This window comes from Poecilia reticulata, linkage group LG21, assembly GCF_000633615.1.
Source record: "Poecilia reticulata strain Guanapo linkage group LG21, Guppy_female_1.0+MT, whole genome shotgun sequence".
Taxonomy (NCBI): domain Eukaryota; kingdom Metazoa; phylum Chordata; class Actinopteri; order Cyprinodontiformes; family Poeciliidae; genus Poecilia; species Poecilia reticulata.
In genome coordinates this window covers 17,266,533-17,282,728 of record NC_024351.1, presented here as the reverse complement: position 1 = coordinate 17,282,728, position 16,196 = coordinate 17,266,533, and the positions used below count along the sequence as shown (strand labels likewise).

The 16,196-nt window shown below is 39.9% G+C and overlaps 1 protein-coding gene across 2 annotated transcripts; it reads right to left on the bottom strand.

The window, feature by feature from the left end:
- Positions 1–1,628: 1,628 nt before the first annotated feature.
- gpcpd1 (glycerophosphocholine phosphodiesterase 1) lies at positions 1,629–14,193 on the bottom strand. Of its 2 annotated transcripts, XM_008398305.2 has the most exons (21): positions 13,843–14,193; positions 13,469–13,558; positions 12,263–12,353; positions 12,074–12,158; positions 10,306–10,381; positions 9,558–9,599; positions 9,164–9,287; positions 8,733–8,973; positions 8,489–8,651; positions 8,271–8,400; positions 8,027–8,081; positions 7,855–7,947; positions 7,674–7,748; positions 6,426–6,465; positions 5,802–5,860; positions 5,650–5,715; positions 5,425–5,561; positions 5,123–5,258; positions 4,867–5,027; positions 3,733–3,782; positions 2,464–2,596 (listed from the first exon to the last, which is right to left on the bottom strand). In XM_008398305.2, the coding sequence occupies exons 2-21, from the start codon at positions 13,515–13,517 to the stop codon at positions 2,553–2,555; spliced, it is 1,917 nt and encodes a 638-aa protein (XP_008396527.1). In that variant the 5' UTR covers positions 13,518–13,558; positions 13,843–14,193; the 3' UTR covers positions 2,464–2,552. The 2 variants fall into 2 exon arrangements, with proteins under 2 accessions (XP_008396526.1, XP_008396527.1); XM_008398304.2 differs by lacking the exon at positions 3,733–3,782 and having other exon boundaries at positions 1,629–2,596.
- Positions 14,194–16,196: the final 2,003 nt, after the last annotated feature.

The window sequence follows — 16,196 nt, the reverse complement described above, 5'->3', positions numbered from 1 at the left end:
GCTCTCTGGAAACTGGAGATACATGGTAACTATGTTCTTCACATGCCTGATGAAGCAGCAGAGCTGGTAGATGTGACCTCATTGCCGAGAATTTGTCAAACCATTTGTCATTTAAGATACATGCGTTACTGTGCGAGAGGTTTAAACCCCCACGGTTCTCAAATTGTGGTCCACACGTCACTGGTAGCACTCGTAACGTCGTACTCACGTTAGAGTTGCAAGATCAGATATCAATATGTGTGCAAAGGATTGTGTGCATGCAATATTTGTGAGACTATTGAATTTCAAGCGTTAGCATTCACACTCACAACAGCCGTTGTGCAATTATCCACTGGTGCCCACACTCAGTATCGGATTTTGTGACCAGGATCCTAAGATTACAGCCTGAAGGCGACAGGAGGATGGCGAATGTTTGACCAGTTATATATAATGTTTACCAATTATATCAAAATACATGCTATTAAAAAATCAAACATGACTAATTCATGTAAAATGTCAGTTTTTGTTACTTACAAGTTAAGAACTAAGCAAGTTGATCTGTCCCAGAAGACTTAAACTACTCCATGGAAACAACTTTTGATGATGAAAGTCAAAGTTTCATTATGGTTGCCAGAAGTATAAAAAGTTGCACTGGTAAACTAACGGCACCTTCAGTGGTTTCATAACCACTGCTCCTGCAGATTTTTTTTTTTTAAGTTAGAAATGTAATATTGATCCAAACTTTCCAGAGTTCCCAATCCTTCACATACATTTTGAAATGGAAAATAGGAAATATCACTTTGGGTTAATGCCAGATATTTCTGCTGTGGGAAGGGTTTAGAAAAAAAACAAAAACAGAAACTGGAAGCAAGTAAAACAGGGAAGATTAACAGAAAGCAAGAAACAAATGGAAAAGAAGGAATTAAGTAAAAAATTAAGAACACAAAGCAAGGAAAGAATGATCAATAAGAAGAGACTTTATGAAACTTTTTATGAAATAAATTTACATTAGAGAATATTTTAGAGTTGGGTTGTTCCTTATGCAATATCTCTGAATTCTTTAAAGAACCTGAAAATATAAAAAGGTGCAACACAAAATAGAAATGTAATTCAAGGCATGTCTCATTTTTACTGGGGTTTTGTAGAACGTGTAGTGTCAGCAGTGTCTGGTATGTGTTTAAGTGCATTCAACATTTAGTCCTTGATTGCACAATGAATTATATAGTCCAAGTCTGGTTTTAAAACACCCGATGCTTGAAGAGATTACATTTGCAGCGTAAAGAAATTGTAAAGAGTGACTGAAGGTCTTACAAAAAAACACCTGCAGACATATTAAATTGAAACCACTTCAAAAACCGTACAAACATGCTGGCTCCGGCTTTGCGTTTGCAACTCGCTGGTTTAGCGTCAGGACAAGTTGAGCTGAATCAGCACGGAGACCAGAAATGAGGAAATGTGCGAGTTTATTTACATTCCATGTGTTAGTATTGTACACATGGCTCAGTTATTCATCCATATACATTGAAGGAAAGCATGTGGCAGTCTACACGCTGCTGATCATAAGACGGGTTCTGTACAAAACATATTACAAAGCTGTGTAAGCCCAACCAGAGGATAACCGGTGGAACAGATTCACCAGGAGGTGGGAATTTTTACACAAGTCTATTTGAAATGACAAAGTGACAGATTGCTCATGCTGAAACAAAGCACAACAACACAAAATCCCCCATAAGGCTGTGGTTTACATGTGCACTGTTGCAAAAACATTCATCTGCTTACCTCAAGTAAATATGAAGCTAAATCATACAGTACATACAATATGCAATGCAGAATAATGGCCGATAATAACTAAAGTCAATAAAAGCTTAAAGCCATTAAAAAAAAAAAAAAAAGTGGAACAAGTGCTTTCAATAACACTTTATTAAGAGGAATTTAATTATTCCTAAGGTGGTTTTTAAAGTGCATCAAGTTGCTCCACTAGAAAAAAAAAAAAGGGTATTAAATATTGGCAACCAGCACTGTTTGCAGAATGCTAATGCGACCCGTCACTCCACTGATTTCTAAAAACACATTGTCACATTTTTTTTCCCATTCTATTGTTCAAAGGATGATGGCACATAAATAGCAAAAAAAAAAACAAACTATTTCAGCATGTAAAGTCTCATCTGCATTAAATTTCACTTTGATCCACCACAAACTTGTACACCTGCATGGACTACTGTTGTTTTTTTGGCTAAATTTCCCAAACGTGGCTCCATTTAACTCCAGGGCCGTGTGGGACATAGAAGAATGAATCTAGCCAACAATTGTAAATTTTCTTTTTTTTTTTTGGTTAATTTTATCAACCAATCGCATTTTGGTCAACCTCAAAGGACGCGTGCAAAAATGACGTCGTGAAACGTCGACGCGGTCGGGTTTCTACGAGGAGCTGAGCCCGGAATCGGACTCCACGCTTCCGTGGTGGAACGTGGGGGCGACGCACGGCACGGCGGAGCAGGGAATGGAGTAACAGGAGCAGGCGGAGCTCTTTAGGGTCTCCTCTGTAATGACCTCTTGCAGGGAGTGCTGCTCTTCTACCTGGAAGATGTTTGGCTGCTCTCCTTGAGCATCGCAGATACTGGAGTGGAGGAAAGAAGGAAACAATTGTGGAGTTAGGATCAATTCCCAATCATTCCCGACATTCTAAGAAAATCCTCACAAATGCGTTGTGCTACATAAAATAGTTTTGCTTTAGATTGTTAGGAAAACACAATGTCGTTGCTTTACATAAATTCATCCAAGTATTGGTGAAATTTGCAACTCGTATGAATCTACACTGTTGCTAGGCAGATTTAACAATCATATATCTTGAAAAGTTGAAGAAAAATAAAAAAAGGCAAGCTGGCCAGTTTGACTATCGTCTTACATTTTCTGTAAAAGCTGATGGTAAATCACCCATCGTTTCTCATGCATGTTAAAGCAGGTGAGTGATTGCACTGGTTGCTGTTCTGCCAGCAGGAATGAAGCTGGAATGACAACTTTTAATAGCATTCCGGGATTAGCAGGTTTACTCTGGACTAAGTGGCATCTTATGTCTGGTTTATTTGGCTGATTAGCTTTTGTACCGCCTGCAATTAAGCAGATAAAAGTCCTGCAGATGCATCCGAGGCAGTTTGACCAGTTGCAAGTGAGCACACATGGTTTGCTGCAGCAACACTGGTGCAAGTCTGCTTTCTGTAAATCCGATTACAAGCAGCAGTCCGTCATTCAGAATCTTTAGTTTCATGCAGAAAAAAAAAAAAAAAAGCCATTCGCTCTCTGTGCCAATTTTAGATACAAATTCAAACTGAAAAATCATGACAAACGACAGCGAGAATAAAAACGGAGGAACTTAAAAGCATTCTCAAGCAGATGTGACGGTAACAGGAAGGGTCCTTGTGATCATTAAAATAAACAAAAAAAGCTTCAAAATGATAACCATGGCAGCTGACCAATCGAAGACAACACAAGTGTGTTTGGAAGAAGAATTTTTTAAATCGCTTCAAAACTAAAAAAATATATATATATATCATCGTCCAAGGTCTTAAGAAATACGATAAGTCAACCGCCTCATGTATCATTGTCAAGAAACGCTGCTGTGCTGCGGCAGCGTTAGATGAGCAGGATTCACTCGGGTAGCATGTAGGACGAGCAACCGAAGACGAGCGTAGCGGGACAACGTGAGTAAATTAACAAAAAAAAACAAAAAAAACAGGAACCAGAGAGAGACATTACAGGAATCTGAAGAACTCGAGTCAAAATATGGCAGCAAGCTTTCGCAAATTCTGTAAAAAAAAAAGAGGCAGTTATCACAATGATGTAAGAGATTGGTTTTATTTTTTTTGGTTTTTTTGCTGTAACACATGAAAACGTTCCGGTTCCTACGATTCCCTCTGCTTTCTGCAGAAGTCTGCAAACATCTGGGCCGAAGAGCAGACATAAATATAGAGCAAATGTCACACAGCACGGGAGACACAGAGAAGTAAAACTGCCTGGCGAGTCGGCTCTGCTGTTGATGCAGCAGTTCTCCCCCCCGGAAGCAGAGGAATCTGTTCAACTTCAAATACTTTACATAACAGAGTCCTGGCACATCGCGTTCGTTCATTTCACGCTATGACTGGTCAATAAACAATCGAGCCTTTTCAGTCAAAGAGACAAACAGGTGCCAAATGATCCAAAACACTGCCAGTGGATTACATAAGTATGTAATCCTTGAAAAAGATAATAAACAACCCTGTTTATGTAAACCAGGAAGAATGGGAGCAGCCACTTGGATGTTGGCTGCTTAGCAACAGGATTTTCCTTAACCTACATAAAATAAAATAAGTGTGGCAAAGAACGTTTTGCTACTCAAGCGAGGCTGCATTTAAAAAAATAAAATAAAATAAATGGAAATTTGAAACATAGCAGCCCGTAGCATATATAGTGGCTTTCTGAATATGAGGATAACGTATTAGTACAACAGTAAAATCCAATTATATAAAGAACCTACCCTAACCATTACGTGATTTTGGAAAAGTGCATAAATTTGTAAGGCGTTTACCGTTGGAAATAAAGCACAAATGTTAAAATAACATCCTATGTCGAGGAGTACCTACTGTTAAAGCGTTCATGGCCGGTCTGACAAACTGTGCATATCATGTTTCCTGTGCTGTCGTGCTACAAAAAATAACTTTGCAATCTGGCAGAGTTGGAGCCGTGTGCAATCATTTCTTAAACTCGCCGTTCCTGGGTGGAGACGGTAATCTCAACGACTCACACCAACGCAGCAGTGATTCACTGTCTGAATCTTATCTTCATAAAAAACAACAAACAAACTGCGATCTTTGCTAATCATCACCGTAAACTCATGTTAAACTTTAACCTCACCTGTCGTAAATGAGCCCGTCGATGCCCTGCTCTCTCAGCTTCCTTCTGTTTTCGTGCTCGTTGTTGTCGTCTCCCCAGCTGAACACCACCAGGCCTTTGGACTGGGCCTCGCCGATGTAGTTGAGGTGCTTCAGCAGCTCCTCGGTGTGAGCGCTGATTCCCTGCGAGGGCGAAACATCAAAGTCCAGCAAATAAGAAGATTGCAGTTTTCCCCTTAAGTGTATTATTGAACCTCCAGAGAATAAAAATCACTCACCAGGATGTTCTCGCTTTGAGCGAAGCTGATGGCGATCTGCGTTGTTTGGCAGCGCACGTCCATCAGCTCGGGGTACTTTTCTGAAATGCCCTGAGTCAGGAAAAGGATGGGGTACTTGTTCTGCTTCAGTCGCACCCTGTGAACCAGATTACACGGGCAGTTTAAGCATTTTAAATAGATCCTTCAGAAGGTGGCACCTGAAGGAAAAAAATATATATTTGAAGTGCCTCTGCTTTTACAGCGATTGTTAATGAGACGCGATGTTTCAACTGTAAACGCGAGCGGCAACGGCGTGCACTTACATGGTGCAGATATCTGGGTCGAAACATGAGAAGATGATCCGCCTTTTCCCAGCCTTCTGCAGAACGCAGGTGAGAATGATGTCCAGGAAGGTGTTCATGTTGAAATACGAGGACAGGTTCCCGTCCCACGTTCCGTCCTGTGAAAAAAAGAAACGGCGCAACAAGAGACGTCAGCTTATGTTCAACGATTACACTTTGTTTCAAAGTCTGGTTCACAAGACGTACTTTCATTTGGCTGATCCATTTCAGTTCGATGTTGAAGCCAACGCTTTCTGGGACGGCTTGGAAAATCTTTGGAGAAAGCGCACAGAGAAAGGCGGCTACTGTCAGATGTGGGCTGCCTTTAGGTCAAAAATGATCATTACAACATGCCTTACCTGTGATAATGAGGGGAACGGCTGATGTTCGTCAACTTCATCCTCATCCTCCAGGAGATCTTAAAAAACAAACAGAATGGGGGGGGGAAGCGTTCACACGTCGTCCAAACGATTACGCAATATCGGCCGTTCCTCGTTTGTGTGAAGCAACATCAGTTAAACAAAGCAGCCTTTAAGCAGAAGTGAATTGGAGTCACTACAAAGGGGGATTTTTCTACCACGTCTGTGAGGTATGTGCAATCAAATGTTTTTCCAAGTTCAAACGTCCAGACGTTTGTGATTGAGTCAGTATTGCAAAATAGATTTGATCATTCTTCCTCTCTTTAAGCCCATGGATTTTGCTGTAGTCCTGAAGGAAGCATTAAAAACTACTCTAAAACAGATTACCATAAAGGTGTGAAAAAAATAGATATTCGGTCTTTTCTGACGACAAACACGGGCGCATTTAAGATTTAATAAAGATCTCAGGTTGCCGTATGTTGACCTCTGCACTGCATGGCACGGTCAAAACCGCCTCCTATGACACGGCTCAACTATTATGTAAACAGCACTAGGTAGATAAGCTAATTAAATCTTTGCTGTATTTCTAACAAAACAAAAAGAAAGTGGTGAGGAACTGCTTACCTTTGTGATCACTTCCTGTCATTGCAGCGACATGGGCCAGCTGGGCAAAAAAACAAAAAAAAAACAAATATATTCATGCTTTACTGTTAAAGAAAGAAGAAACATATTACTCATGTCATCAATGATCCACGAGGTCGTTTCCGCTGTTGATATTTTCATCTGATCTACCAAGAACTCTTCAAATGACTCACCTGGTTCAAATATAACACCTTTTTCTAATCAACCATTGATTGGTTAATCCCAAAAAACAGTCATCGGGTCAATCCGGAGCTGTGTTGATGTTAAGTCAAGCAGAAAGGGCTGAGCTTTTCACCTGCTGATGTTAGAAGTGCTTTTTTTTTAGCTGCAAATGCATATTTTGCCACAAATCATCAAGGTTACTCTACAGGAATATGTTGTTGGATTTTAGGTAATAAGATGCGTGTTCTCTTATTTTAAAAAAAGATGCTTGTTGTTGTTTATTTGCATCTTATAAAGTATTTCTAATATCGCATGAAAAGGCTTAAGTGGTTAAATGAAAAAGCTACAGAATGTAGCAATTTTTACTTTTAATCTGACTAATCATCAGAATAATTGATCAAATAAAATCGATCACTAAAACAATCGTCAGCTCCCGACCTAGAGAATTGTCAATCGAACATTACTGTAATAACCCTAACCACTTCCTACTAACCATTTTCTGATCATAAGACCAACGATTAAATCAGCTGATAAACACACACACACACACACACACACACACACGCACACAAAAAAAAATCTTCAGTGCACAAAGCAGCATAACTTAATACCTTAGCCATATCTTAACATGACAAAAAACAAAAAAATATATATATACATTGTTATAATTGTTGAGTCGATGGTCAAGGAATCCTGCTTAACTACCAGAAGAAAAATCACTAAAACTGAATTCAAAAGGATTGTACGAAGGCATCTTCGATAGATTTTCTGTCAGACCCGGTCTGGTGACCTTCCAGCTGTCTGAGAAAATATTGTTTAAAGAACAGGGTCATTCTGGGTCGACCACCAAAACACAGGAAGAGCTAAAAATCACAATAAAACCCAGAACAACCACAAAACCTACAAGTTGTTAGATAACAGACGCTAATCAAGCAAAGATAGTTTTTAAAACAGGTCCTTTTAGTGCAGTTATATTCTCAGACAGAAATTCACTTCAACAATCATCCAGACAAACAGAATGATGGCAGCACATTGACTACAGGCGCTCTAACAAACTTGTCTAGTTACCTTCAACAGCTGCAGCTGATCAAATGTCAGGTCTTTGACAGGGACCTCAATGAGCTCCAGAGTCTGGTCATTTTTCTACCAAGTCAGAAACGGAACAGTTAGCGTCACACAAGCTACTACGACTGTGAGAAAGAAAAAAAAAAAAAAAAAAAAAAAAAAGAGAAAAAGACGTTTAACGGACCTTCTTGGTGGAGATGCAACATGTTAGATCGTGGTATACGATCGGCACCGAATCTTTGGAGAGATGAACGTCAAACTCCACAAAAGCTGCACCCTGCACGTTCAAACACGTTGAAGATTTCAATGTTCTGCAAATGGCTGGATTTGTTGAGATGATCGTCTCGCTGACTTACATGGTTGGCGGCGCTTTTGAAAGAAGCAATCGTGTTCTCCCGGACTTTGTGGTGTCTGTAAAGAACAGGAGCAACTGATGAGACATCTGAACCCGTGTATATTTTTCCACATCCAGAGACTCCTCCTCACTTTGTGGAACGCAATTAATTATACGTTTGAAACTAGCAAATTGAGTGGATTCGAAATATTTTTTTGATACAAAAACTACTTCTGCCGTCGATAAAGATTGACGGACGGTCTCACTTGGCAGCGTGTGTGCTTCCAGCTCCTCTGTGACCCACGTCCACCGTGCTTCTCTTTTTCCAGTGCTTCGTGTACGACGAGCTCATGTCGCACTGCAGCTTCTGGATAGGGCGGATCACCAGGTAATCCACTGAAGGCATAAGCTGCGGTCAATGAGGCTGGACTCGACAAAAATCAGGATGCGCAGCATATTCCGAGTACTTTCAAAGAACCGTCACCTCTGACTTTCCCGATCGTCTGCCTGGAGTTTCGGCCCATGATGGGAAGCGTGGCTACGCCCGTGTCATTGCCGTTCTCCAAGAACGAGGAAGACAGGAGGCAGGCTGTCCCGACGTGTCCAGGGTGGATGTCTCCCTGGACCACGTGCTCGCCCAGATCCTCCTGCAATCACAATCCGGGTCACTATACGCTCTACAGCACATTCTGACGACTCTTCGCGGAGTTATCAGAATGTGGAAGTACCTCAAAAAACTCGAAAGTGAGCTCCAGGTTGTCCGGGTCCATGGTGTGGATGCTGTACTCTGTCCACCGACAGGGCTCCAGGGCGTAGCCGCACTCTGGCTGAGAGTGACGCGACTTATAGTCGTTGGCAGTGATTAAACTGATTTCCAGAGTTGTGGTCATCTTGTGCCAAGAGGAAGGGCTGAGTTCCTGTTCTTCCTCCTCCTCTTCTTCTTCAACACCCTCTAACGTAAGTTTAATCCTACATGCAAAATAAAAATGTCAAAATACAATCACACACTGAATTAAAAAAATAAATCAAAACCTGACAGAGTGTTGCTCCATTTTAAATATAACTGCATGCACGTCCTGTTACGCTTATGTAACGGGTCAGTAGTTTGGAACGTCTCATGATGTACTCAAGTTAAATTTGAACTCTGTGGCATCCTCACCTGAAACGGGACTTCTTGAATTTCTTCTTGGTGATGGACACGGGAGGCCTCTTGGAATAGTGCAAGCGCAGTCGAATGTCCGTCTGGCATGTCAGCCATCCTGAGTCAACGCATTTCACCCCATCTGCGCAGACAGACGGCCTGTAAACTGAGGCAGCAGCGCACAGACTTCCTCCATCGTGAACGAAGCTTTTCCTCATCTCGTCACCAAACAACCAAAAATCCCAAGTTTCATTGGGCGGTACTTGCGTTGGACTTACAAAAAGTAGTTCTTAATTGTAAAATTGAAGCAAGATAATACGTGGCTTTATGGTACAAACTTGAAAAGTGTCTCCTTTATTTGTATTCAGCTCCCTTTATGCCAATACTCAAAAATCAAAGTAAGCAGACTTACTGTGAAATCCAAATTCCCCATCGTCAATGTTCTGCTGTGCAACTGCAAATGAAGAAAAAAAGAAAACAAATTTTTTTTAATGGTTTTGCAATACAACATCAGTTGAGGTCATCAAACCAGAGCAACCTTGGTAGTTAAAGAAAACATTTTTTTTTTTAACTCTTAAAAAGTCGGATTCAATCGCTCTGCATTTGAGTTGCCTCAACTTAAAAAAATCGATTTATGTTAATAAGAACTTCTATATTTAAAGTCAGCATACGGCATAGGTTACTGTAAAACTAACAGACAAATTAAAATAAGGATACATCAGCAAGTAGCAAGGCGATACTCAATAGACACCGAGCAGGGTGTGGACGTGGCTGCAGCTACTCTTCCTATCTGGCTCATGTTCAAATGGCTTTTTGCTTGCATAAAACCCAACACAATGGCTGGCTAACTAAAAAGACCTAGAATAACAGGCCATGGATTCTGCTGCACTGCAGTGTTTTCCTCTGTGGCTGTAGACTACCAAGTAAGCGCTCTCACCAATCCCTCCCAAAGCATCCACACAGCGTCAAAAAAAAAAGCAGACAGCTAGGAATTACAATGACCTTTTTTTTTTGCAGTTCATTGAAACTTTAACCAAAAAAAAAAAAAAAAACCTTTCCTGAGTGGATTAAGCTACAGTGGATCAGGAATTAGAGGTTTGAGTACAACAGACTTTACCAACCAAAACCAAATTGTTTTTGTTGTTGTTGTTGGTTTATACCTGTGGGGCTCATCGTGCGAGGCTGATGATGGGTCTCCCATAAATTGACTATCACTTGACATGGGCCACCCGCACTCTGCAATTCCAACGTTGGGTACAATGTTAGGATTTTCAAGTCAGATACACATGAACTACCATTCAAACTGGTCGCAAAGACGCCTTTGGACCAGAGAGCCAGAAAGAGGTTAGAGCTCGTACAGTCGCCAATCCGCCAGCTGGATCAAGCGCAGGCAGCGGGTTGAAATCTGAAAGGTGGATTTGTTAGTGAAAGGATACCAAAAAAAAATTTTTTTAAATCCTAGCATTGTATCTTTGTTCAGATTACCGTATTTTCCGCACTATAAGGCGCACCTAAAAACCTTAAATTTTCTCAAAAGCCGACAGTGCGCCTTATAATCCGGTGCGTCTTATATATGGACCAATATTGAGCCACAACAGGTCTAGCAACTACAGTAAGGAGCTGCCAACTTCATTTTCGCCGGTAGAAGAAGCACGCAGTGCATGCTGGGATAGTTGTCAGAACCCTGGTTTGTTAATAAAGTTTGACTGACTTATCTACCTACGGACCTGATAATCAGGTCGCCTGCAGATCATTTAGCACCACATTCTTCACGAACATGCTGTGCGCAAGCGAAGAAGGGTGACCGTCATCCGGCCACGCCCCGGCCCAGTCGCGGAAGGCTCTCCTTGCCGACCGAGGAGGGCGGGCGGGGGAAGAGAGACAGAGACTGCGGCGGCAGCGTGTCGGTTGGTCTGTGTTACCCAGAAAGCAGTCGGGCACAATATCGCAACACCAACACCATGAGTGAAACAATGACTGGGGCAGCCTACTATATAAAGTACTCGGGGACCATTACTTTATTATTACACATCCACATTTGTACGGGACGGGTGGCAACCCTAACTGTAGCGTCTTTTCTATGCGCCTTATAATGTGGTGCGCCTTATATGTGAAAAAAGTTTTAAAATGGACCATTCATTGAAGGTGCGCCTTATAATCCAATGCGCCTTATAGTGCGGAAAATACAGTATGTTTTTTTTTTTTATGTACTTAAGCAACAATAGTGCAGGTATATGGAAATTATTTTCAGCCACTAGTTTTATAAGTTCAAAAATGATAGGTTCTTTAAAAAAAGTATAGAAAAAGTGACTTCACCCTGCTATACTGCTGGAATAGTCAAAACACCACTTTTAAATGCAGAAACTGGTAGGAAACAACACAGACCTAACATAATGAGATATCATACACAAAGAGTAAGAAAACTTAATAAAATTCTGTGAAGTCTTAAATAAAAATAAGTTCCACCGTTGACAATAAAACGACCAAAAAAAAAAAAAAGGAACAACAAAACTCTATCTTGGATCCGGTGTTTAAACCGCTGTCAGCACTGCCACGTGTGAAACAGAGACAGACATAAAAGGACTTGACAACAATCCTACCACCTTACATCGTTTCATTCCAAGTCAGGAGGAATCCATTTCAAGTTAGTGGTGACTTTGAGCAAAAAAAAAAAAAAAAAAAAAAAAAWMAATAAATTCGACATACAGTAGTAATAAAATACTGCCTTTATCTCTGTTGATGGTCTGCCAAAGTAGAAATTATGTCATGAAGTCATACCGGATTGAATATAATGGAGCATACATAGAAATATAAACCTCGTCAGCTCCTTTTTTTTCCCCCAAAAAAACTTTTTGAAAAGCATCAACTACGACGGCTATAAAAGCGTACGTGCACCTGACACAAAAACACCAAAGAAAAAAAACTCACCTTTGATTCCAGGAAGAAGCCCTTAAAGTAACGATACGTGGAAACAACCCCCTTGGGTACAGAGATCGTCACTGCCCATGTGTGCCTGTGATTAAATCAAGACATCAGAGAGGGTTTAAGGTAAGCTATATACAATGCACATATTATTAAACTTCCAAACGAATCAAGATGTAATCTTGATTCACATACCTTTCATCGCCAAGAGGATGAAGAGTCACAGCTTTCTGATAGCTCCAGTTTCCCAGAGCCTCACAGCTGCCGACAACAGCAATCACCTCACCTAGGAATGGGATAAATAAAGACATGGAGCACGTCATGACTGCCGATAGATGCTATTGTATTTATTACTTTCTCAATAGAAAGCACGTTGTACTAAAAGTTCTTCAATGCTGCAGAGTTGGGCGACATAGATTAAAAATTAAATCCGATTCCTTCGTACCAGATCCGATTTCAATTATTAAATTTTTTTTCTTTGCTCGTTTTTCTTTTCTGAAAGACAAATTACAAATCACAGAAAATATCTTTAAAAAAAAAAAAAGTGTTTTTATTTCAGTCATCCCTTCTGTGAGATATACAACAGAGTACCAGGGCCAGATATGAGAATTGTTGTTTGATTACAAGAATACAGTCAAAAGCTCAAGATAAAAGTTGTTTCAAGGAGAAAAAAAAGTTCAAGAGTTATCAGAAGGTGACGCGACCAGCTCAGTTAGTGTAGTTATTTTTTTCGAAATAGACAGTTGTTTGCACAATCATTTCAAAGTCCTGCATTTTCATTTATTTTTCATGTTGGGAGTTCTTATAAAATTCCTACTTCATTTCTCCTAATATAACAACTTTACTCAGATATTATTATGAGTTTTTTCTAGAAATTAAAAGAAAGAAAGAAAAAAACCTTAGCCCACCCCTAATATTTTACTCACATAGTTGACCTGAATTTAAAGTCCTCATAAATAGAAGCTTTAAATGTCAGGCGTGGTGACAGTTACTCCCAAAATGAAATCTTCAAAAAAAACAAAAGAATTCGGTTTATCGCCCAGCCCTACACCATTGTAATTTTCTCAGAAAACAAAAAGGATTTATTCAGACAATCTGTTGAAGAGCAGGGAGTGTTCAAACATAAGACAACTAAAGTAAAATTTCTAAATTATTCCTATGCGGCCTGGAAGTGTGTCCTTAAATATTTGTTTCTTTTTTCCTTGTATCCTTTCACACTTTTGTTGATTTTGCTCAATTATTCTTTTTTACTCTGGTCTTTTCCCCCCCCAGCCTGACATCAGGAGAATTATTGTGTAGGAGCCATGAAGTTTTAAAAACAACAACCCTTCTGCTTTTTAAAAGTAGGGTTTTTTTTTTTAGGGTTTTTTGTTTAAAATACCAGAGTAAATTCAGACATACCTGGAGTGGTCTCTCCCCTGATAGTCAAGTTCACCTGGCTGGTCTGCATAGTTGAAACGGGCAAACACGGACAATGGCGATGCAAAAAGGCTGCAAGACAAGAACAGGGTTTAAGTAAAACAACCTCGGTTTTCTTCCCCAATAAGACCACCGAGAGGACAGAGACGTTGCAATACTGGCCACGTGTCTACTGCAGACTGAAAATAACAGCTTTCCCAGTAATAATATTCATGACAGCTCAACTCCTCCAACAGCTTCAGACAAACACGTCGCATCCAAATTGTACAGTTATATACAATACCAAATGGAGCGAAAATAGAAACGGCTGGAAAACACATCACAGAGAACTTTGCAAACCCGGATATATCCATTACCTTCTTAAGTCCTAAAGTTCCGGCCCGGTTCTTGGCACTGCTGAGGGATTCACAGCAAACCTCGGTTCTTCTATCCGGCTGAGTAGCATCGGTTTGGACCAGCTGCCTCAACCACTGCCATCGCCGTTCAGTTCATCATCCTTCAGTTCAAGACGGCTTTAACCGAAAACAAATAAAGATGTTCCGAGAGCAGATTTGAGCCCCGGAAATGATCACGCTTAATCAAAACCTTCCATCCCCCACGTTTATCCCCAGCAGTGGAACGAAGACGCGAAACAAACCGCTTTTTCTTCTTCTTCGCGGAATGTGTAATAATCATCATCTAATAATTGAACCGAATCGAACAACAAACTTCCGGTGAATGAATTTCAACTTAAAATCTAGCCGAACGCTCACAAATGTGTTTCTACACTATATGAACGTTGTGTTTATTAAGATGGCGTTTAAACATTTTAAAGTAATTTAAAAGCCCATTGAAGACTTTTTTCTAGAGAGGAAGGAAATCATCCCTGTGCCTACCTCCAGGTCTCATTGACGGAAAACGTGGGGTACACCTTAAACAGATTTCCAGTCCATTACAAGGCAACACAGAGACACACAAAACAAAGAAACATTAACCCCCACGCTCATACTTAACGAAATTTTAGCAAGAAAAACAAAATAAAATAAAATAAATGTACTGTTTTAAATCAATTCGACTAACTAAACAAAAAAACTTTTACCTTTTACTTCACTTTTACTTTGAAAGCATTATCTACACTTTCCATGTTGCTTCCGCTGCGTACTTGAACTGGTTCATACCGCCCTGCTCCGGATCTGCGGCGTTTCCCTATGATGCATTCAAGTTCCTTTACAATAACAGTTATCAAAAATGTTATAAATACCAAAAGGTATTTAAACAGTTAGAATATATGTATGTATCTCAAACAGGATAGTGGTAACACAGAGAAACATACTTTCTTGTTATAAAGAATGAACATTTTTCCCAACCAAGAACATTGCATTTCCCCCAAAAGCGTTCCGTGATATATATCCTCTTTTAATAGCAGGTGTAATCGTTTTTAGATGTGGACTTCAGATGGCATATTGAACAAAATTAACTGAATATGTCACTCTTCCTTGTCAAGTCCAGTCAGACTCAAACTAAAAACAGAGTTTCTCATAGATTAAGTTACAGGATTAAAGCGGAATTTACGAGCTTCTCACAATGCAACACAAACTAAGTTTGTTTTGGTTTGCCCAAACCGTGTCTGTCTGGGGATTATTAACAGATGGAAAGTATTTATTTGCACTGCACAAAAGTGACGACAACAACATGCAACATGAAATTCACAGAGATCATTTTACCAACACATCGGTTTGTCGTGCAAATGACTCGTTTTGGAATTAATTGCAGATAAGCCCGATTTGAATAGGAGGAAATGTTTTTAATAGTGGGTGAAGTCAATAACACCGCACCCTTGGTGTTCATCGAAAGTGCAGAATGATGTTTGCTGTCATTCCCAACCCAACACACTTAAGAAATCGTATCTTTATATCTCCATTCTACGAAAGCGTCTGAAAGCCGATTAAAAATATAGACGATATGAGTCAGTCGTTTTTGGCTGCAATGGCACACTATCGTATTACGCAGTAAATTTAGCCTTGTTCTTTCACCATCGTACAGGACTTAAACGTTTATAATGCTGTGGGGGGAAAAATAGATGTGTAATGTAATTACATCTGGTCAGCTGAAAGAAAAAAAGTCAGCTGGTGGCTTAAACACTTATTCAGGATTTGGTTCTTTGATTTGTTTTTCTTCTTTATGGTCATACAGTATTTCACAAAAGTGAGTACTCCCGTCACATTTTTGTAAATCTCTTAGGCTATGTTTCCACAGGACACTGAAGATATGTACTTTTGTACAAAGCAAGTCAGTGTTTGACAGTGTAAATCTGTTAACCCCTTAACACAACTCAAACACGCTGGCAACAAAAGTGAGAACACCCCTAAGTGAAAATGTCCAAATTGTGACAAAAGCGTCAGTATTTTGCAGCCCTGCCTTGAGTGGAGCGGAGTTCGTAACATCAATGAATACAGCTACAAATTTTCATTAATTATGATACATTTTTTGATGTGTGTTTGATGGAAATAATAACTGTTGTTTGTGTTTCCTGCTACGAGAGCACCATAACCGTGTTGATATTTACAAGAATTAAAATCATGGTTTGGTCTGCAGCACCCCCTAGTGGTTATACGAAGTTTAAACACCATACAACAGAGTGCACACTGCAGCATAAATGTAAAATAATCCCTCTTCCAGAGTTTAAGTTTGTTTACAATTTCAGTCATTATCTGAAAAAAAAAAAAAAAAA